This window comes from Ursus arctos, unplaced genomic scaffold (assembly GCF_023065955.2).
Source record: "Ursus arctos isolate Adak ecotype North America unplaced genomic scaffold, UrsArc2.0 scaffold_13, whole genome shotgun sequence".
In the NCBI taxonomy this organism is placed as follows: domain Eukaryota; kingdom Metazoa; phylum Chordata; class Mammalia; order Carnivora; family Ursidae; genus Ursus; species Ursus arctos.
Genome location: NW_026622797.1, coordinates 60,385,880 through 60,410,437, shown reverse-complemented (window position 1 = coordinate 60,410,437; position 24,558 = coordinate 60,385,880). Strand labels below are relative to the sequence as shown.

The window sequence follows — 24,558 nt, the reverse complement described above, 5'->3', positions numbered from 1 at the left end:
TGTTGAGATGTGTTCTCTCTAAACCCAATTTGTTGAGTGATGAACGGACGTTGCATTTTGTCAAATGCTTTTTCTGCATCTCTCAAGGTGATCATGATTTTGTCTTTCCTCTTAATGCAAACTATCACATTGATTTACTTGTGAATACTGAAGTGCTTTTTATTTCTGCAATAAATCCCACTTGATCATGATTTTTTTAATGTATTGGTGAATTCAGTTTATTAATTTATTCAGCATTTTTTTTGCATCTATGTTCATCAGATACGTTGGCCTGTAGTTTTTTGGTAATGTCTTTGTCTGGTTTTGGTATCAGGCTAATACTGGCCTCACAGAATATATTTGGATATTTTCCTTCCTTTTCTATATTTGTGGAATAGTTTGAGAACAGGCATTAATTCTTGTTTAAATGTTTGTTGAATTCCCTATGAAACCATCTGGTCCTGGGTTTTTGTTGGTAGTTGTTTGATTACAAGTAATGAAATTGAATTGGTAATCGGTCAGTTCATATTTTCTCCCTGATTTAGTTTTAGAAGATTATATGTCTCTAAGAATGTATCAGTTTCTTCCACGTTGTCCAGTTTGTTAGTTCTTGTAATCCTTTGTATATCTGTGGTGTTGGTTGGTATTTCTTTTAATTCTAGATTTATTTGGGTCTTTTCTTGATGTGTCTGGGTGAAGGTTTATCAGTTTTGCTTATCTTTTCATTAATCAGCTCTTGCTTTTATTGCTCTTTTTCTTTTTTTAGTTTTTTTCCACTCTAATCTTTATCCCTTGCTTCCTTCTACTAGCTTTGGGCTTTGTTTTCTAGATCCTTTAGGTTATGTTGAGATTTCTCTTGTTGCTTGAGATTGCTATAAACTTCCTTGTTAGAACTGCTTTGTCTGTGTCTCAAAGATTTTGTACCATAATGTTTTCATTTACATTTTTTTCCATGAATTTATTTTTTCATTGACCCATTGGTTTAATACCATGTTGTTGAGCATCTGTATTTGTGTTTTGTTTTTGTTTTCCAGTTCTTGTAACTTATTTCTAGGTACTGCTGTGGTTAGAAAAGATGCTTGATATGATTTCGATCTTCTTAAATTTATTGAGATTTGTTTTGTGTAATATATGATCTATCCTGGAGAATAATGTACATTTGAAAATGTGTATTCCACTGTTTTTGGATGGATATGTCAGGTCTCTCTGGTGTAATGCTGCTTAAAGCCACAGGATCTTTATATTAAAGGAGGATAAAGCTACCTACCTCATCTTGTGTTCTGAAGATTAAATCTTTATAAACATATCTACATATATATGTGGACACCCAAATAAATAAATGTATATAGTAGCACTTTACCTGGATCTTCATACATATTTCTGGTACCATATTGTGAGGGGAAAAAAAACCCCAATGCCTAAGGTATGTATGGTCATGGTGGCATAACTGAATTCAACTGTAGTCCTCATTTTATGTATATACTTACATATTTATGTGCAAATTATATTGAACTATCATCTTTGACATACAGGCTTCTCTTCTTTTGTAGGTAGTGGATGTAAGTAGAGAGGGCAAAGAAGAAGTATTCTATGGGCCAACACTCCCTTTTGCTTCCAATGGAATAGCTGCATGCTTCCTTCCAGCTCCATATTTCACGTGCCCTAACCTTCAGACTCTTCAAGTGCCTCATCACAGAATTGGGACCATCTGAAAGCCAACGCTTTGTTAATGACTATCATGAACAGAAGGAAAAGGAAAGCTTCACTTTTGGATACTGGGCGTGAAAAGAAAGACTCAATGCTTCCTTGTTTTGTTTTATACATCTTATATTCAGATAAACATTAGCAAAAAAATGAACAGTTTTCTAAAATACATTACTGAAAACTCCTGTCACCCATCTCTTTGTGTGTCAATATACAATATATATGACTTTTACTGTGGTGTAGCTTAATGCCAACTTAATGGTCCATAATTGTTCCATGGGTCTTTCTTTAAAGCCTTCTTTGTATACTTTTTCTAAATCAGTGCTGTCTAGGAAAACAGGAATAATGTTAGTAAGGAATTTATTTATTTCAGAAGTACTGTCGTCAATGGTCTTTTAAAAAAATATTCAGTAGTTAATCCCCTTACTACTTAAACCTGGGTTTGTAATTTTTCTCTTAAAAATTTTAACATTATCCAGCCCCACTCAGTATAGACTCAGCATTATGACATTATAAAATTTTAAATGCCATATTTTATTCAAGGTAATACGAATAATAATAGAACAGCATCTGGAATATCCATATTTTTCGACTTGGTTAATCTGTGACCCTGGGCAAGGTGCTTACCTTTCAGTACTTGTTTTCCCACTTTTTAGGGAGGATAATTATTGATTTCCGTATTAATTCAGAAGAATTTTGTGAAGATTAGGCAAATGCTCTCAAGTACTTTGCTTAAGAAAAAAGTTACTCAAATTACAAGGTATTTTACTGTCTTCAGAACCTTGTAACTGGGGAGATTATTTTTGAAATAATTACTAAATAGAACTTGAAACACATACTATGGGATAAATGATTCTGAAAAGGAAAAGGGGAGTTTACCAAAGACAAAGATTCCCATGTCTGTACAAATTCTTGCTTCAAATAATAATTTAAACCTCTCCTTTAAACTCATTTAGTGAAAAATGAAAAATGACATTTAAGCTAAAAAAAAAAAATTAGTTGTACTAATTTTGGCACCATAAAGTGCTCTGACATAAATCTGAACCTAGACTTGGTAATTCTAATAGAAGTTTTTCCACTTTGTTAAAGGTTATGTCAATCTTGAGCACTTGTGGGATTCTTTTCCACCACCAATACATATTTTATTACTACAAACTTTTAATAATGCATAAGAATTCTTATTTAGGTGAGGTTTCTGGATTTACTTTGTCTATAGCAATATATATATTATCATATTTGAAAATAAATTCAAGAAGTATGATTTTTTCCCTTTTCCTAACCTTGTTAGGATCTAAGCCACCTTTACTAAAAAGGAAACTTTACTGTTTTTTCCTTTGGCATAGTTTAATTATTCAGCAATCCTTACCTTACAGGAAACTGTCATTTTTTTCATGGAACTACTTTTGGTAATCAGAAGTGAATAAAAACATAAACCCTTTTTAATCCTAAATACAAAATTCACTAACTTTATACATTGTTATACCTAAAAAATTTAATTTCCAAATAATAATCTGGTTATTCAAGGTTAAAGAACAGAAGGAGAGACTAGTGGTAAAGGGGGAAAAAAAAAATAAAAAACCTCCGAGAGATTTAGCCAAAAAATCTTGAGTAATTTTACAACTCTGAAAAGTGCAAATTGATACTGTTCATTGATATCATAGAGTCTCTTTAAAGGGAATAAATCATGTAAACTAAACATTTTAAATGCCTTAACAAGTCAGGAAAATGACTCCAGTATTTGAGACAGCTTTCAACAAGAACCTAAGCAAGAAGTATTTCAGATTTACTAAAATTTCTATTTGACAAATGAATTCACTTCCAGCTGTTTTTACCTTATAAAAACCATTACATTTGTAATCCCAGATCCTATATCCAATGAATGAAAGGGAAATGGTCTAAAAATAAGCTTGCCTGACTGATAATGAAAAGGTAGCCTGAGCTTACTCCTGATATTTTCTATATAGATTTTTCTAACTATTCATTTAAAACAAATTGGCATATAATCAAACCTCTTCTTGGTGAAATTTAAGGTGTTTGTTATTCACTAACATTACAGAATTGAACTCAGAGAATTTTAAAGTTTTGCATAGTTTTTGAAAACATCTTTTATGCTGTAGCCAGAGAATAGAATCTAAAGTACAGAATTCCTCTCCAAGGAAAAATAAAATGCAGAACACTTATGATTAGATCATTTTCCTCAAATTATTAATAGCTAATAAAAATTCTAGAAAACTATGGTTGGTCATATAAACCAAATTCTATTGAAACTATTCAAATATATATTTTCCATTTAAGTGAGCTATCCTATAGTAATCATCCATTTTTACTCTTCAAAATTATAGACCATATTCTATTTATAGTTAATCTAAATTTCCATTAGATCATAAAACTTCCAACACCTTAAACAGCACTTCAAGACTTGACTTTACAAGAGAAGACAGCACCACATAGATATTAGCAGAATGTTCCTTTGTGTAAAAGCCAGCAAAGACATTAATCTCTTAAAACAATGTAAAGTGCAATGAAATTCTTTCGACACTTCATAACAAAATACCTATTACGTTATGATTAGGATATTTTTCCTGCTTTTTCTCTTCATATTTTCCTCACAGTTTAACCACATGTATATTGTATCTCTTTCAGCTACTGCAATAACTGAAAAAACCTCCATTGTTTTACCACAGAGTATAAAAACAGGAATAAGATAGAAATTATTCCTCCAGGTAACATGTTCATTTTTTATTTTGGTTTTCAAATAGCCAATCTGTCATAAAAAAGGAGAATAATCACGGATGCAGTGTAAATTATATACATTAAAAAGTTATATATTATAGGCATAATTAACTTATAAACATGAATATATAAGAATGGCCAGAATCTTTCTGAAAGCACAATTCACAAATGCAATAAGTTGGATAACTATTAGCACACCAAAAACTTTATTCAGTTCTAATCATGAGGTACTTATTTTGGTAACCTTAGCAATATAGATTATCACAGAATCAAAATACAAATCTTAGATCTTATTAAATATGTGAAAAAAATATGCTAACTTTGCTAGCTTCGCAAACCAACTGTTTTAAGCAAACAAGGCATAGTATTTATATTGGCACACTATACACTTGACTGACAAGGTAGTATTTTTAACCCTAGAAGGAGTAGGTCCAGGAGATCAGTTTTTGGAAAATGTAAGGTTTACATAAAGTCTATAGGATTTAGGGAAGATAGGTTTCCTAGAGGCTTTTCCCAATTGCAGAACCTTGTCAAATTTTTATATAACAGATAATCTTAACAAAGGGGAAGTAAAAATAAAAACTGTCAAAGATTCTGTTAAAGTACATACAATTCTTTAAGAAGAAAGTAGTTTTAAAAATTTGTGATGAAGCATGGAAGAAGATAATAATGGGTAAAGAACACACGATCTACAGACACGTATTTTTTTTTATATATATATAGATGCCCAGGTAGAAAAAGTGAAATATGCTTAAGAAAAAATATACTAGGAATAGATAAAGATATAAAAGTTTTAAAGTATGAAACTCTTCTAATGCAAATGAATTCAATACTGAATGATTTTTGTACAGAGATCGTATTCCATGTTTTTTACTCCCCCATGAAAACCTAATTAAATGTTCAATTAAAATTTAAATCATAACCAAATCTGAATGTCTAATAAAGTCCTTCTATCACCCTGTTGTCCTTCAATCATCTCTTTTACATTCCATCTGTATATTTTACAGAAATTATTTGACTGGAATACTCGTGTATCTAGAATATTTTAACTGTCTTCCTATTTCAGTGTCTTAAGTTTAGGTTTCTAGAGAAGGGGCGGTATTTTATGGGGGCAAACTGAATGAGGCTCCGGATGAACATGGTATGCCGATGTTCTAAGGTAGTCTAGTCTCCTGCTTGAAGGGTTTGAATATCAGCTTAACTGACACTGGGAAGTAAGTGGACATCCTTGACTAGAAAAGTAACAAGAGGAGAGTAATATTTTAGGAACACTAATGTCAGAACTGTGTGAGGTTAAACTGCAGGAAAGGAGATCAGAGATGAGATAAAAAAGAGATCAACAGCACCGAACAGAAAAGGCAGTTGGGATGCATAGGATCGCAAAAATAGCAAAAGCCCACACTGGTGATCGACTAAAAGTGGGGAACAAGAATCCGAGTTGTTTCTGAAGTTTCAAGACTAAATGACTTAGGAAAATAGTGTCTTCCCTGGGTAGAAAAGAAAGGCAGGAGCTAGTTTAAAATAGGCAGCAAGCACAGCTTGACATGTTGCCTTGAGGTTTCAGGAGGATCCAAGTAGAGGGGTTGAGAAAGAAATTAGCAGTAGAAACAGATTTTAGAGATAAAATTATGACCTAGTGTTACCAATTCACTACTGGAAGAATGTTGAAACAGAGTGAAGGGCCAGATTTTACCACTGGGGATAAGAAAGAACATGAAGATGCTTTCAAAGTACAGTGTGTGGGAAGGAGCTGTATCACTAAGGAAGGGCAGAGAAGATAAAGGAAAATGCAAATGTCAGGCCAAAGAACATGAGAAACAAGAACGTAGTCTCAGATTTCAGCAAAAGAGAATGGCTTACATTACAATGGGAGAAGCAGCAGCCCTAGAGATGACAGGCTATTTAGGGGAATAAGTGATGGGTCAGTGAAGATTTTCAAGGAAATGAGTGAGTCAATTTTTTTTCTTCAATTAAAAAAACAGCATCTTTAAAATTTTATTTATAAATAAACACGTTTATACACATATACAAGTATTGTTAGGTTTTTTTGTTACTGATTTGTAAAGTACAAACTATTTACTCTTAGCGTCTACAGATATATACCCTAATGCATGATTCAGAAGCAGCTTTTCTCAGCCTTTAAACATTTCATATCCTAAGGAGTGAGAGTCTCAAAGATATCAATCCCACTTGGAAAATAAAAAAAATATATATACATATATACACATAAGTAACTCCTTTAAAAGCATCACCTTAAACAGATTAAACTTCATTTGCTGAAACTTGCAAAGCAAGTTTAATAAATCACTATCATAATGAAAAGAAACTCATTGCTATGAAGTCTATTAAGTAACCTTAAAGAGGCTTTTATTCATTCTATTTGTTGATGTAATGATAGTTGACCTGGGGGGGGGGGGGGATAGACTATCTGTATGTCACGAAAACCCTGGGGAGGGGGGGATACACTATCTGTTTAGAATTCACAGATAAAAGTTAGGAGAGGACTAATAACTAGAGTTCACGGACTGTAATATATTTCATTTTGAAAGATACTTTTTGAGCCAGAAAAGGGAGGACCCAGAAGAAGCATGATAAAGTCTAGAGTCCCCAGAAGAAAACAGTTACTTCAAAGTTAGCAAACATGACATGTAAGACACAATCTGAAAAAAAAGATCATTCATCTAGGACATATTAGAGACAGAGGAACAAAACTGAGAGGTGTTCTTTACATTTGTGCATGAATAATTAGTAATCATGTCTGTATGCCTCAAATAGAACACGTCACCAATATATTTTCACATACATTATTAAACTGATTGTTCCCAGAACGCTGTGAAAGAGAATATTATTCCTTTTTCTCCATGGAGAAACTGAGGCTCGGCAAGGTTAAGTAACTTGCTCAAGTTCATAAAGCAGAGCTGGGTTTGAGACCCACGTGGGTTCCCAACACCAGGACTGGAGTTCTTTTACCAAATAATGCTCGCCACAAAAAGGAGTTAAGGACAGGAGCCCAACTGGTAAAATAAAAATGTGGATGAAATAGAGAGTTGAACTACACTGGTTCCCTGTGAACATATAAGATGCTAAATTATAAGAGGCTCTAACTGAAGAGCAAGGAGATAAATCAGCTGACTTCTCAGACCTCCTCTGTTAATTTGTAATCTTAAGATTTTTCAGAGTATTATTTATTATCTTTTCTTAAAAGCTCTTACTTATCCTTCCCCTTGATACATCTTTTCATAAATTTCCCAAAAGAAGGATGACTGGAGAAAAAAAAAATCTGGCAATTGTTGGAACCTAAGCATAACCATTGCTGGTTTAAAATTTAAAACATTCTACATACTATCTGTATATTCATTTAGCCAGACTCAGCCTCATTCCTCACAGAGGTAAGTGGGCCGGGCATTTAACTAGCTTCACACATGGTATAACAAAAGATGACAAACATACATCCCATCTCCTGAACCCCCCCTTTCATAAAAACCACCATAGAAAAGTCAGGTAATTTGAAAACAAACGTATTAAAACATGCCTTGTAAGAAATAAAACAAACACAAATCACTAAGGCAAAAAGTCATATTATAGTGACAAGTCCCTGGATCACCCAGTACAGACCTGCTTCACAGACATACACAGAGACACTCCCAGTGAGAAAAAAATTAACTAACATTCTTCAAAAGAGAATGTAATTTTGCCAACTTCCAAAGATCCTATAATAAGACACTTATTTAACTTTTATTTCCTTATATATGTACTTTATACTTACAGGTATGTGAGGAAAAAAATCCTAGAAAGTATTTTTAACAGAACATTATACAATTGCGGTGCAAAGCAGCTTCAGATAGTTATAATGAATAGAGAGGGCAAAGCACAAAATATATTAGGTATTATCACTCTCCAGTCTCTGCATTTCATCTTGTCCCACTTGTCCTAGGTGAGATAAAAGTTTGCTATAGGCCTCCCTGTTTAAGAAAAAAGGAAAGGTAGATATATTTATTACTTCTCTATAATTTTTCATTTAAGTATTTACAAATTGAGCCTACCTGAATGTCTGTCTACACACACGTGCACCCACTCCCACACTATATGATTAAAGTACTTTGATTCTTTAACAAACTTGGAACATATGAATTCTCAGGAGAGCTGACTCCTCCAAAACAACCTCTTTAGGAACTACAGGTCTATTTCCATGGTGCTGCATTATTTCACAGTCTAGCACAACCTGAAATTAGATTAGAAGACTATATGAAAAAAAGCCCCATTACTATTTTTGACCCAAATCCTTACTATCTAATTGGATCGCTCTTCTTAGTCACTGGATACACGTGATATAGTTGATGCAGTACATCCAGCAACCCTCAAACGGTAGATTTGCTACCATGGATTTTATTACAAAAACAAGACACCTGAGGCTCTAAAGTCCCCTTCCCAACGAGGAGCACTGAATGTGTTTTGAGCAATAGAGGCACTGCTGAAATCCACAGCTTTCTAAGGTGCTCACTTTGAAAAGAACAGTATGTGAATGGTTATGTCAATCATAGTATGGATACATTCATCAACTTGAAGAACGCATCCAAAATTTTTAGGAATGGGAAAATAAGCCATCTCCAGAAAACGAATCTAGATTTGTATAATCATTGCCCAAAGAATGTAATCAAATGATCCAAACATACCTTTGTGCAATATTTCTGCCAAGGCCCCATTTCCGCTCTGAATCCTTCAGAGACTGAGTGAGGGTAGAAAGCAAGTCGATAACAACCCGCTGGTCCAATGCTGCCACTGTTTCTAAAATGCCGTAAATCTGATAATCGTATCTCATACCATAATCCTGGATAAAATGCCTGAAAGTAATCAAGTTACACAGGATTACTTCTGGGGAAGTTCCTTGGGCTGGTATCTATATGATGATCAGCTGTAACCTGAATGCAAGAAAGATCATTTCACATAAGATTACCTTAAAAATCCAGATGCCCTATGAAGACAATTTATAACACTTAAAAATAAAGGGCAGAAATGGCTTATTTCAGTGCGACCAGAATGATGGCATTAGTAGGAAAAGGGAAGAGTTGGGATCCCAGGAGGGAGAACAAGGAGGAAAATCTAGTGCCAGGGACTTTGCTGCTATTCCTTGCATGTCAAAATCTGAGCTAAGGACATAGAAAAAGTGAGTCCCGTTTCCTAGGTATTTCTTAGTTCTTCATATTTCTAGATAAATCAATATTTTTATGAGAAAAGCAAGTTATTCATAATATATATTTTTATATTCCTTAACTGAACAGGAGATTTTAGTCCCAGAAGAGGCTTTTATAATAAGAATTGTATGTTTTAACCCTGCAATTTCCACTCTCTCCCCCAACAAAATAAAAGCCACCTAGCTTAATAAATTTTACATAACAAACATGCAATCTTCATTTGTATAAAATCCTTCCTCTTAGGGTTTTACAGGGTTTTTAAATTTTTTTCTTCTTTGGGGGTTTTTACAGTTCTTACAAATCCACTATTTATTTCATGTGATCACAATTTAAATACATTGTAACCAATGGACAAGTGCCAATGATGTGGTAAGAAACAGACTGAGGAATCACAGAACCAACACAGAAGAAAATGGACCCTGTTATTTAACACTGTACTGCTAGGGCAGAGATACATATAATAAAAGTGAACTGGTAGAAATTGTGAGACATATTTAAAAATCCTGCTATAACAGAAAGACCCTAGAGGAGGCAAGGCAGGAAACGACGACAAAACACAAAACACAAGCAACATCCCTCCAGTTGCATTACTATTCTGGGGAGCCAACATCACATCTACTCCCAGACAGTCTATGCTTCACAGATGAAACACAATGAAGCCTCTGGGCCTACAGTATCTAAAGCAGGTAAGAAAACCAGTGACGTACTTCTGCACTGGATCCTGAGTGACATGTTTAGCAGCTATGAGGGCCTGTGCACCTGTCATCATGACCCACATACTCCCATTTTGTCTCTTCAATACATGCAGGAGTCGTCTTCACCAAATTCTCAGGTGAATTTAAGTCAGCTCGCTCATCTTCCTCCCTGGTACTTTTGTCTTTTTTACTAGAACAACACAATGTAACAAAACTACGGCCAAAAAAATATAATAATTGAAATACTATAACAAGTAGTAACACATTATGTTTTGGATAATTAGTTATTTAAAAAACATGTTGGCTGTCAAATGGCTGGCAATAGTCCCCTTGCCAGTTGGCATATTTTCCAGTTACCTAAACACAGAAGTCAGCTGGGTGGCAGGTTCTCCCTCTGACCCCACTTGGCAGGCTTTAACCATGTATTGCAGGTTCTCTGTGGCCAGCCTTTTAACTAGGAGGAAAAATGATAGCATTACACACTGTGTCTGAATTGACCATCTGGGTCCCCATTTTTATGAACACTCTTAATTTAGAAAAATATGTTGTTTTCTTAAAGTTTATACAGCTTTTTTTATTATTTTCCAAAATGAAATAGTTATGAGTTTTTGTTTTGTACTGAAGTATACCTCCCTATCTCCTTATCTCCCATTTTAAGAAAATATAAAAAGCTTAAGTCTATTTTTTACAACCTGATAACTGAAAAAATACATGTGAAGATAGGTCTTAGAAAGAACCCAAATTCAAAAACATTTTATCATCCTAATCCTGCAAGCAGTACATACTGACAAAAGATAGCATTTAATCATTCAGCTGAGTTACAGACAAGCAGATTGATTTTTTAAAATTCATAGGCACATTCCTCCCACTCTCTAACAAATTAGAAACCACCAACAATTTACCTTCACTCAAAATTAGTCAGATATATATATTTATACACACATACTTAAGTCAACTATTTGTGATGCTATCTTCCTTTCAAAAAAGACAGCAAAGTTACAAAAAGAACATTTGTATTCTTTAAATATTTAATCAAGTCATTTGAAATTGTGCATTTGTACATAAAAATGGAAAAATATAAAGCAGGAAAATAGAAAATTCGGTATGTTCCAAATGCTACTAAATTTTTGTTATGTTGTTTTTGGCACATTAAATATAAGCTGGAGAGAAAGTGCTTTGTCTAAGAACAAAAAATAATTCAGAAACTCTTAGTTCATTATAGCAGGAGAATAAAACAGGATACATAATGAACTTCAATTAATTAATATGTACTTAGTAATGTTCTCTATGGCATGAGGAGGGTGGATAAAGAAGATGTAGCATACTTGTCTTTATTGAACAAATAACTCCTCATATTAGATATAGTTGTGAAATCAGTATAACTGGTTCTTCTTAAAAGACATTTCCTTGGAAAATCTCCAAAAGCTCTTCTATGGAAAAAGTACCAGAATATGAAGAAATAGCCTTCACAGATAATTAATAGTAAGCATTGGGTTTCTTTATTATAACAGTTTTATTGAGGTATAATTTACATACCATAGAAACCAATCTTTTAAAGTATATAATTCACTGGTTTTTAGAATATTCATAGAGTTGAGAAGGGATCGCTACTATCTAATTTCACAGCAATTTCATCACCTCCCCAAAAAACTTTATACTCTTGAACAGTCATTCTCCACTTTCTTCTTCCCCCAGCCCCTGGCAACCACTAATCTATGTTTTGTCTCTATGGATTTGACTCTTCTGGAAATGTCATATAAATAGAATCCTATACCATGTGGTCTTCTTCTTTTTTTAAGATTTTATTTATTTGAGAGTGAGAATGTGCATGAACGGGGGGAGGGGAAGAAGGAGAGAGGGAAAGGGAATGTCAAGCAGATTGGGTGCTGAGCGTGGTGCCTGACATGGGGCTCGATCTCACGACCATGATATCATGACCTGAGCCCAAACCAAGAGTCGGACTATGAACCGAGCCACCCAGGCACCCTTCCATGTGGTCTTCTGTGACTGTCTTCTTTAGCATAATGTTTTAAGGTTCATCCATGTTGTAGAATGCATCAATACTTTATTTCTTTTGAAGGCCAAATAATATTCCACTGTATAGATATATCCCATGGTGTTTATCCATTCAATGGTAGATGGACATCTGGGTTGTTTCCATTTTGAAGCTTTTATGAATCAAGCTGCTATGGATCAGTGTTACAGGTGGTTTTGTTTTTGTTTTTTATAAAACTATTTGCCATCTTTGTTTATTTAATTGAACTGAACTTTTTTAAAAAACTGAGTTTTTTTAGTTTTTCTTTACATTAACAGCTTTACTGTCAATTCACATTCTATACAATTCACCCATTTAACATGTACAATTCTGATTTTTAGTATAGTCACAGAATTGTGGAACCATTACTACAGCCAATTTTAGAGTATTTTCATTACTTTGCAAAGAAACCTGATAGTCTTTAGCTATCACTTATTTTCTGATATACCCTAAAAGCAACCCCAAATCTACTTTCCACCTCTACAGGTTTCATATTCTGGACATTTCATATAAATGGAATCATGTAATATGTGGTCTTTTGTAACTGGATTCTTTCACATAGAATAATGTTTTCAAGGTTCACCCATGTTGTGTAGCATGTAGCAGTACTTAATTCCTTTTTATGGCCAAATAATATTCCATTGTACAGATATATCACATTTAGAAAAATCCATCTGTCAGCTGATGGACAGTCTACCTTTTGGCTACTATGAATAACACTGCTATAAACATGAATAAACAAATTTCTGTGTGGACATATGTTTTCATTAATCTTGGGTATGTACCTAGGAGTGACATTGCTAGGTCACAGAGTACCTCTACGTTTAACCATCTGAGGAATGACCAGACTATTTTGCCAAGTGTCTATACTATTTTACATTCCCAATAGCAGTAATTGAGGGTTCTGATTTCTCCATGTTTTTGCCAAACCTTGTTATTTATCTGACTTTTTCCATAACAGCCAACCTAGTGAGTATGAAGTGGTATCTCACTGTGGTTTTGATTTGCATTTCCCTGATGACTAATGATGCTGGGCACCTTTTCAGGTGCTTATTAGCCATTTGTTTTATTCTTTGGAGAAATGTCTATTCAAATTCTTTGCCTACTTTTAAATATTTTTTATTACTGAATTATAATAGTTTATATATTCCAGGTAAAACTTCCTTATCATATAAATGATTTGCAAATATATTCTTCCATTCTGTGGGTTTTTACTTTCTTGATTGTCCTTTGAAGCACAAAAGTTTTTAATTTGGATTAGTCCAATTTATCTCTTACCTTATGCTTTTGTTGTCGTATCTAAGAAGTCACTGACAAATCCAAGGTCATGAAGATTTACTACTATGCTTTTTTTCTATGAGTTTTATAGTTTTACCTCATTTAGGTCTATGATCTTCTTTGAGTTAATTTTTGCATATGGTGTGAAGTAAAGGTATAACTTCATTCCTTTGCATGTGGATATCCATTTGACCTGGCACAATTTGTTGAAATACTATTTTCTCAGCACTGAATCATCTTGGCATCCTTGTCAAAAAAAGTCTATTTACCGCAGACATACGGGTTTATTTGTGGACTCCCAATTCTAATTCATTGATCCATGTCTATCTTTCTGCCAGTACCACACTGTCTTGATTACAGTTGGTTTGTACTAAGCTTTGAAATTGGAAAGTATGTCTTCCAACTTTGTCCTTCTTCTTATTTTTTAAGACTTATTTGAGAGAGTGGGAAAATATAAGTGGGGTAAGGGGAGAGGGAGAGGGAGAAGGAGAGAATCTCAAACAGACTCCTCACTGAGCATGGAGCCCGATGTAGGACTTGATCTCCTGACCCTGAGATCATGACCTGAGCTGAAACAATGAGTCAGATGCTCAACCAACTGGGCCGCCCAGGGTGCCCTGTTCTTTTTCAAGATTGTTTCGGCTATTCTGGAGTTACACTATTTGTAGATCAGTTTGGGGAGTGTCACTACCTTAATATTACTTCTGATCCATGAAATGGAATGTTTTTCCATTTATTTAGATATTCTCTAATTTCTTTCAATAATGTTTGGTAGTTTTCAGATCTTAAGTTTGTATTTTTCTTTTCTTAAATTTATTCCTACTTGGGTTTTTAAAAAATGCTATTGTAAATGGAATCATTTTCTTAATTTTGTTTTCAGATTTTCATTGAAAGTATATAGGAATGCAATTGATTTTCATGTCTCGTTTTTGTATCCTGTAATCTTACTGAACTTGTTTATTAGTTCTAATACCTTTTATTAGAGTACTTAGGATTTTGTATATACAAGATCAGATCATCTACTGATAGGGATAGTTTTACTTCCTTTTCAATCTAGATGCCTTTTACTTAGTTTTCTTGCCCTGAGTAGGACTTCTCGTTCAATATTGACTAGAAGTGGCAAAAGTGGACATCCTTGTCTTGTTGCTAATCTTAGGGGAAAAGCATCTAATCTTTCACCATTAAGTAGGACGCTAGCTATAGGATTTTCATAGATGTCCTGCATCAGACTGAAGCAGTTCTCTCTATTCCCAGTCTGTCATTACATGTCCCTTTTTATTCCTTATTGTTCTGAAGTCTTTGTTTGAAATTAATACAGCTACTACAGCTTTGTTTTGAACTGTGCTAGTATTTTTCTCATCCCTTTACTTTTAATTTATCTGTGTCTTCACACTCAAAATAGGTTTCTTTTGGGTAACATACAGTTGGGCTTTGTTTTTTATCCACTGTCAGTCTCAGTCATTTAACTGGCTTATGTAAATCATTCACATTTAAAATGATTATTAAGATTGCTGGATTAATATCTACCACACATGTAAGTTTTGGGGGTGGCAGTTTGCTCTATGACTTCGACCCTAATGCACTGAAGAAGAGCTATTTTCAGTCTGTTCAGATTTGTTTGCTTGTTGTGAGGTCACGTGAGAGTGAGGACTTTCAAGCTCTTTACATGTTGAAGTAGAAACCCAAAGTCCTCCAAATATTACTACTGAACTGTCTCTTTCTCCATTTCTCCCCGTTTTTTCGTCTCATATTTTGGTACTCTCTTGTTAGATGCACGTTTACAGTTGTTAAATATAGTGACCCTTTTATCATTATAAAACACCTCTAATTCTAGGTAACGACTTTTTGGTCTAATGTCTATATTGTCTGATCTTAATACAGCTACTCCAGCTTTCTATGGTTATACCTTCCATGATGTGTTTTTTCTTTCCTTTTACTATTTTAACCTTTGAATCTAAAGTATTTCCTGCATATAGAATATAGGTAGATCTTTTTATTTTGATCCATTCCAATGATCTCTATTTTTTTTTTTTTAAAGATTTTATTTATTTATTCGACAGAGATAGCGACAGCCAGCGAGAGAGGGAACACAAGCAGGGGGAGTGGGAGAGGAAGAAGCAGGCTCATAGCGGAGCAGCCTGACGTGGGGCTCGATCCCATAACGCCGGGATCACGCCCTGAGCCAAAGGCAGGCGCTTAACCGCTGTGCCACCCAGGCGCCCCAATGATCTCTACTTTTGATTAGTTTGTTCAGTCCTTTCACAACTATTGTTACTGTAGATATAGATGGATTTGCATCAGTCATTTTACCTTTTGTTTTCTAAATGTCTTGTTTTTTGTTCCTCTCATCTCCTTTACTGCTTTTGTTCTGCATTATGTGCACATTTTAAAACATAGCATTTTAATTTCTTAAATGATTTTTCATTGGTTTTGAATTATTTTCTTAGGAGTTGCTCTAGGCTTACCATGTACATCTTATCAGAGTTTCAGATTTACACAAATTTAATTCCAGTGAAATACAGAAACATTACTCTTACATAACTCTATTCCCCTTTCCCTTTTTTGTGGTATTATTTTTATACATATTATCTTTGCAAATGTTACAAACCCAACAATATCTAGTTATTTTTATTTTATATAATTTTATGTCTTTCAAAAAAGCTAAAGAAAAAGAGGAGGAGAGCAAGTCTATATTTTCGCTTTTGTGACACTAACCTTATTGATCATTTCTGGTTCTTTCATAATTGTTCCTGTCTATTCGAGTTATCATTTGGAGTCATTTCCTTATTAGCCCAATACAGCTTTGCTCCCACCACCTCCTTTGTACCGATACTGGTAAATATACTGCATTTCTATGTTATAGGCCCAATCATACATTATGTACATATCACTTTTTTTTATATATCATCTTATACAACTGCTTTTTAAGCCTATTAAGAGAATGATGGTAAAGAAATGTGTATTTATGCTGTCTTTTACAATTACATAATTGCCTTACTGGTGTTCTTTGTCTTGTGTGGGGTCACTTGGCTTTCATTCTGAAGAATTTCCTTTTATTTATTTTTTAAAAAGAATTTCCTTTTTTATAAGGCCAGTCCACTAGCAACAAATTCTCAATTTTTATCTGGGAACGTTTTTATTTTATCTTCACTTTTGAAAGGTAGCAGTTTTGCAGAATAGAGGATTCTTGGCTGACAGCTTTTTCTTTGATCACTAAGTGTTACCCCACTGCCGCTGGCCTCCATTAATTCTGCTGAGAAGTTAGCTGTTGACCTATTCAGGGTTCTGTGGTAAACGATGAGTCATCTTTCTCTTGATGCCTTAAAGATTTTCTCTTTGCCTTTGACCTTCAGCATTTTTACCATGATGCATCTCATTGTGGAAATTTTGAGTTTATCTTATTTGGAATTAGCTGAGCTTCCTGAATGTATAGGCTACTGTTTATTAATAAATTTGCGAAATTTTCAGCCATTATTTCTTCAAATATTTTTTCTGCTCTTTTCTGCCCTCTTCTGGCATTATATGTATGATGGTGCACTTAATGGTATCCCACATTTTTCTAAAGCTCTGTTCATTTTTCATCATTTTTTTTTCAGACTGCATAATCTCTAGCCATCTATCTTCAAGTTTGTTAATTCTTTCTTTTGCCAATTCAAATCCATTAATGAGCCCCTCTAGTGAATTTTTCAGTTCAGCTCTTGTACTTTTTAACTTCATAATCTCCGTGTGGTTTTTTTTTTTTTTTTTTAATAATTTCTGTCTCTTTACTGATATCCTTTATTTGATGTGACAATGTCATCATACCTTCCTTTATTTTGTTAATGATGCTTTTCTTGAGTTCTTTGAACATACTTATAATGGCTACTTTGAAGTCTTTGCCTATTAAATCCGGGATCTGATTGCTCTCACTGGCAGTTTCTGTTGCCTGCTTTTTTCCCCAGTATATGGATCATACTTTTGTTTCTTTGCCTGTCTTGCGATTTTTTGTTGTTGAAAGTTGGACATTTTTTAGTGATGTCTACTTTTTCCCCTTCTCTCCCCCCGCCCCTGCTGTAAAGCCTCTAACATTGCCCAAAGCTGGTATAACCTCCATCCTAAGACAGTGGTTTTGACAGGGTCCCTCTGTCCCTTTCTCTGACCACGCTCAGCTGTGAAGCTCCACTAATCAAAGCTGATAACTCTATTGTTTTTTATAATGCCCAGGGGCATAAATTCGGTATAGACTGATCTTACCAAGTTCGGGCTTTTCTAAAGAGACAGTTGCCGTGGGCAATGTTTGAGATTTGTTCTGATCCAAGGGCTCTTTCCAGCTGTCTCTTTTACCATTCTCTCACCAAACTAGGGTGTCCATAGATCAGCCTATATATCCAATGACTCTATTATTCTCCTATCTATTGCCTATCACCACAAACTCCACTGTTGTTGACAGCACCCTTAAGCTTCAACTTTTTCACACTGATTTGCAAATGAAGTCGGTTCCTTTGGGAGAGATTCAAGAGTTGTTTGTTCTATGGTCTGCTTCTCCTCCCTCTGCCTCTACCAGGAAGAAACTCAGAGGCATGGCTCTGGTGCTGGGGACGGGACAATGGTGCCCACTATTTGTTGAGTGACATACCCACTGCAGGAACTGAGTACTTGTGGAGGAGAAGCAGCAGCCCCAGGCATCCTCAACTTGCTTCACTTGGCAGGAATTCACACCTTTAAGCTGTGGCAAGGATGACTGGGGGCTGAGGGAAAGAACAGAACCCCCACCTCTCAGCCACACTTGCCTGAAATATAACCTCAGCATCACGTAGCTTGAGGGCAGGATGAGAAATATTGATATCCTGCCTCTCACAGGATGATAGCCCTCCTACTGGGAGCTGGGGAGAGAAAAAGCCCTATGTTCTTGGATCTATTGGTCCGGAGTAGAGTTTCTGTCTTACTGAGCTGGGAGAAGTGAAGAAGGTAGTGGTCTTGATTCAAATACCACAGGTTCCTGCTGCTTTACCAAGTTTTAGATTTTCTTAAATAAATATATCTCCATTTGCTATATACCCTTAGGACTATTTTCAGAGAATTTAAATGCTTTCTTTTAAATACTTTCCACCAGTTTTGCTGGGGAGTAGGTCAGCAGAGCTCCTTATGTTATCATGCCAGAAGTGGAACTTTTTAGGCTCTTGAGTACGGGTTTTTGACAGGATGGTACGCTTAAAATGCTCTTGGGCGTATACCTAGGAGTGGGCTTGCTGAGTCACTTAGTAACACTAACTTTCTGTGATTTTACAAATTATTCCTTTACACATTGAGACTACAAGGAGAGCAAGAATTTTCTCTCAGGCGCGCACACAGATTTGTGTTTAATATTGCTTCCTCAGCTTACCAAGACAACAATGCAGAGGTAGGCAATTCTGCATTCTACCCACCTGGAGCATGTGATGCACTCACCAGCTAGATGTGAGCAGCCAAATTCATCTTCCGCACTCTGGCCTCCTTCCTGATAAATATCACTATCACCAAAACAAGAGGCTAGCTAAAATTTTATACTGACTGCTTCCTCTCAACAGATTGTCTTGTACACAATAGGCTTTCACTGAAAGGACACATAACTTTTCAACGAGGACACACTTTCTAAAGAAGACTCTGGGGTCCATCTGGGTATTTTTCAGTGCAGAGATGCTACTATCAGGTAAGGGCATTCTTTTTTTTTTTTTTTTTTAAGATTTTATTTATTTATTTGACAGAGAAAGAGACAGCCAGTGAGAGAGGGAACACAAGCAGGGGGAGTGGGAGAGGAAGAAGCAGGTTCCCAGCGGAGCAGGGAGCCCGATGCGGGGCTCAATCCCAGGACCCTGGGATCGCGCCCTGAGCCGAAGGCAGACGCTTTAACAACTGAGCCACCCAAGCGCCAGGTAAGGGCATTCTATATTAACACACCATAACATATTTTTTGTAAAACCAAATTTGGGAGCAGGAAAACAAAAACAAAAACAAAAAAACACCCCATTTTAATTATTAAATACAGATTTAAACAAAATTTGCATAAAATTTGAGATAAAACAGAACATTTCAAAGAGCTATTTGAGCTTTCAGCTCCCACTTTGGGTGCTGCCCTCCGATTCTTCAGGATACACATTGCACTCACTTATCACAGCAGTTAGAAGTACTTAGGTAGAAGCATTTGAGAAGCCCTGCCCTGAACAATCACATTATAATGATAACATGCACACACTTACACACACAGCATCCTATTTACATTAAAAACTCCTTCAGGATAGAACTATGGCTACTACTCTGCATATTCTCAATAAGCTTATTAAAGCATGCTACTCACAGTGGGGATGAAATAAATGATATTTTAAAGAGATCCCTTGCAGTAAGGCTGATGAGACTGAAAACAAAAGGACTAGGATCAAAGGATCCTTCCAGGTTTCCCCGTGAAATCAGCTTAGATATTCTAGCAGAAACCTGAACAGAAGAACTTAGGCTGACCCCTCACCACATGATAGGTAACAAGTTGATTTAATACGGCAGTCAGATTAAACAAATACTTTTTAAAAGGTTAACAAGTCTAATCAGAGGAAGGAGCCCTTAAATAAACTGTTTGCCTTGGGGGAAAAAACAAAACAGAAGTAAACTACACTGAAACATGTCAGTTTTTAACTATTTTATCATGCCCAACTTCAGCTATCCACTGGAGTTTGCTTTTTAGCCACAATATATAGAAACTGATATTACATAAAGAAAAGTATAACAAACACAGATTCAAACTAACCTTGGGGTTCACTGGCCAACACCAAGCATTTTAAGACGCCAGGGAGGAGCAGTTCAACCTCAGAAATGTCTATGCTAGTTTCTTTGCAGAGCTGCAGGATGAAGGCCAGAAGAGAGGCTAAGCGAGGAGGGAGCAAGGACCCTTTACACTCAAAGTAGGACTTCCTAAAAAGAAGCACAATTTTGTTTTTTCTTCTAGTTAAAGTTTCAACGAGCAGAATCAATGTCATATACTTTAAAGACCCTGACAAATTTTACTCCCCAAATTAATAAAGCACAATTAAAAAAATATGTATATTTTACCATGCTATCCTCAAACATAAAATTTAGGAGCAATGACTGCACATCCCCACTCTGTTATAAGGGCCAAAGTAGAATACAGACACAAACTAAATTTAAAACAACCTGATCTCTAAATGAACTTAATCGAAACCCAAATGAAAACCTAATTGTTAATTTGTTTTTTTTTCCTTTTCTAATATGAGCCCGATCTCATCTATCAGCTCCTCAACAATGCAACATTTTCTTTAATGTCAAATTTGCATAAAGAAATCTCTCCTCACATTTATTTATTTAGGGATTTGGTAAGGGTCTTATTTTTCCAAATCAGTAACAGGAGTTTAGCTTCCCATTCCAGCTTTACTTCTCTTCTTCTCTTAGGAAGTAAAAAAATCAGAGGTAATTTAGGATTTAATATCTTCTCTCAAAGCAAAACAAATTTCAGCAGTATAAGTCAACAGAGATCATAAAGATAATTTATCTTACTCATTTTTATATCTCTACCTCTTATGCAGGTGTTAGCTTATAATAGGTATTCAATATACATTTAAGTGAATAAATGAAAGTGGGAATTGCACAGTTTCTAAAAGGTCTAGACAACATGAAAAATTATCATATACAGCTAAATCTAAGCTAGACATTCATATGTATTTGCAAAGCAATAAAGTTTGCCAAAATGAGTCATGGAAATCACTAAGGATTATAAAGTTTTTAAGGCAGGAACTGTGTCTTCATCATCATTTCTAATCCATACCGTGACTTCCAACAAATATTATATATTATAGATTCATTCAATCTTTGAGGACAAGGATTTTGTCTTTTTTGTTCACTGTTGAATTCCTTAAACATTTAGTGTGCAAGTGTAAGAATGAAAAGTTAAGTTAAATATGGTCTCTGAAGGCAATGGGTTCACTGTCTAGTGGAAAAGTTGGACAAGCAAAAACATAAATAAATAAATAAAAGGGCTATTATAATGTGATAGGTGCTTTGAAAATAATCCCAGAATTCTCAGGAAGGAGCCTTAACAAAGAAGGGGAACTGCAGGGGTTGAGGAGCATGGAATGGAGGGAGGCATAGGAGGCAATCTATTTCCTTCCTGAGCAGTTAAAACACAGAAAAAAGGAACTGTTAAATTTTTGGGTCTTCAACTAGAAATCATGAGAAAAATGTTTTCCCTGGTAAACAGGAAAGTCAACAAAAGCAGCCAAGATTCTAAACAGTGGGCTTTAAAACAATTTTACGGCCTTAAAAATTTCACTTTAGCACTTGTCATTTGGTTTGTACTGCAATTACTTATATAATGTCTCAAATATAGTGGTAGACTACCACGGTCTTGTTGGAAATTCAGATACGAGTAAGGCCAAAATATTACAATTCTGTGAATGAAATCTTAACAGAGCACATGACTTCAGAAGAAGGCAAGAGGCATCATAGTACACAGAGATATTAGGTATAGGTCTTATAAAATCTAGGCTGAAGTTAGCACAAAGGCATGGCATTTTAATGGAAAAATGGTATGAACAAAACTATGATGTAGGGAAATGTAAAGCATTTTGAAAGGGCAATAACTAAACCAATCTCATTAGGGTTTGCATATGATGGCATATCTTCTACACTTGGAAAAGTTTAGTGACAGATCACGAAGAGCTAAAGAATATGGAATTTATTCCATTGGCAAGAAAGGAGCAAATGAAGGTTTGGGGGTAGAGAAGGGTCATAATGGAATGGACTTTCAAGAAAAGTAATCTGGGGGCACTGTTTAGGCTGAACTGGAAGAAAAGACTAGACACAGTGAAAGCAGTTAAGAGACTCTTGCAACCGTCTAGGTATAATGTGATAAGAAAAGAGAGACGTGAAAAGAAAGAAGGAGTCATTTGCCGAAAGATGGCAAAAGGGAGACAACAAGGAATATAAAACTTCCAAACTCAGTAATAGAATACTGGGAACACAAAAATGTTCAGAAGGGAAAAGATTTAGATATGGAATTCTGTAATGACTATCGAGGCTCATAAAAACACAGAAAAAAATACTAGGTAAGAATAATATACAGGCACAGCCCAGAGATATTGTGGGTTTGTTCGCAGATCACTGTAATAAACCAAGTGTCACAATAAAGCAAGTGAAATGAATTTTTTGGTTTCTCAGTGCATATAAAACCTATGTTTACATTCTATTTTATCCTATTAAGTGTGCCACAGCGTGATGTCTTAAATAAACAATGTATATAACTTAATTTAAAAATACTTTATTGCTAAAAACTGCTAACCACCACCTGAGCTTTTAGGCAGTTGTAATCACTGATCACCATAACCAATATAATAGTAACAAAAAATTTTGAAATATTGTGAGAACTACCGAAACATAATACAGACACATGAAGTGAACAAATAATGTCAGAAAAATGGTGTCAATAGACTTGCTTGATGCAGGGCTGCCACAAACCTTCAATTTGTAAAAAACAGTATCTGTGAAGTACAATAAAACAAGGTATGCCTATCTATCACCATAGCATCTTAAAGTTTAAAAACTAATTTCATATGAAGAGAAATACTCCATGAAGACAAAGAAAAAATAATTTCTATTACTGAATCTTCTATTGTTGCAGTTAAAAGGTAGCAGAAAACCTAGGAGGTTTCATTTATGCATCTAATAATAAAATGAAGTTATTAAGACAGAGAGGAAACTAACAAAACAGGACTTCTTAGTGCTTCCTTTTTCATATTAGCATTCATTTTTTCACTGAGTTCAGTTCTCTTTAAAAAATATAAATAGTGTGTTTTCTATAGAAAATACACTTACTGTTTCTCTGATAAGAACTGAGAAAATATGTATCTTTAGGACATATACAAGGAAGATAATAGCTACGAAGAGAAAACAAGCAATTTAAAGAGCACTGACCCAGCTGCCATGAGCAAAAGTCATTTTAGTAAATTCTTAAGACAGTGTTTCTCAGGGAAAAGAAAAGTTTCTAAACTACCAGCATCTAAGGGTTGCCAGTACTTTGGGGATGCTTTGTTACTTTTTAAGAAAGATTAATACATTGTAAATACCACTTGTTTTTAATATTTGATGTACCTTATGACTTGCACGATGCATTTCTTTAGAGGTGAGATCGGTGGAACAGCGGCGGAGTTTCTCAATGCCAACAAAACAGGGTGTTGTCCGAGACCTGAACCATGCGGTGAAGCTGGAAGAAACCTCCCAATGTACTGCTCAATAACACTCCCTAGTAACTGGTTCAAATAGGCATTTGGATTTTGAGACTGACCACACACGATACACATGCCCTACAGGAGAAAAAAGAAAAAGGCAAAGTTAAAAAAAATATATTGAGAAACTTATTAATTTAGTCCCTAGCATTAATATTCATGTCAGAATGTGTAATTTAACCACAATCAACAAAGACACGGCCCAACACCAACAAATGATGTTAATATGAGGCTCAGGGAGTTGCTGAGCTTGGGTGACGCCTATGGGGTGGTATCTAACCAAATGTGTGTGCCTTCGGGGTGTATGCAGATGAAGCAGGGAGAAGTGCAAGAAGACAAAGGGAGCTTCCTTCTTCCTCTCATACCCAGAGAACGTGACCACCACACTCATCAACTACATTTGTGTGTAATTTCAAAGTAATAAAATACATTTTTAAGTCTTTTTTTTTAATGTAGGTACTTGTCATTTATCTGAGTGACACTACAGCATTTATACTAAAAATCTTCCATGGTAAGAAATGTGATAAATTAAAAAAAAAAATTGACAGAAGGAGAAATACAGAAGAGTACAACTCTGATTAATGACTACTTTAAGAGTTTCATATGTCAGGCACTGTGCCATGTGCTTTATATTCTTTATTCCATTAAAGTTTCTCAAAAAAACATTGAGTTGGTATTATCACATCTCCGATTTTATAGTT

At 35.0% G+C, this 24,558-nt stretch overlaps 2 protein-coding genes across 11 annotated transcripts in view; one reads left to right on the top strand and one right to left on the bottom strand.

Moving 5' to 3' along the window:
- KLHL32 (kelch like family member 32) overlaps positions 1 to 5,372 on the top strand; it is a 253,190-nt gene extending 247,818 nt beyond the window's left edge. For all 8 annotated transcript variants that reach the window (XM_026511771.4, XM_026511772.4, XM_048225964.2 and 5 more), the window contains one exon: positions 1,530 to 5,372. In XM_026511771.4, the coding sequence (XP_026367556.1) occupies positions 1,530 to 1,691 (162 nt within the window). In that variant the 3' untranslated portion in view covers positions 1,692 to 5,372. The remainder of the gene's footprint in view (positions 1 to 1,529) is intronic.
- Positions 4,408 to 24,558, bottom strand: part of MMS22L (MMS22 like, DNA repair protein) — a 125,621-nt gene continuing 105,470 nt past the window's right edge. For all 3 annotated transcript variants that reach the window (XM_026511769.4, XM_057311174.1, XM_044388868.3), the window contains 5 exons: positions 23,724 to 23,935; positions 20,371 to 20,534; positions 10,661 to 10,757; positions 9,090 to 9,257; positions 4,408 to 8,378 (listed from right to left, as the gene is read on the bottom strand). In XM_026511769.4, coding sequence (XP_026367554.2) covers positions 8,297 to 8,378; positions 9,090 to 9,257; positions 10,661 to 10,757; positions 20,371 to 20,534; positions 23,724 to 23,935 — 723 coding nt within the window. In that variant the 3' untranslated portion in view covers positions 4,408 to 8,296. The remainder of the gene's footprint in view (positions 8,379 to 9,089; positions 9,258 to 10,660; positions 10,758 to 20,370; positions 20,535 to 23,723; positions 23,936 to 24,558) is intronic.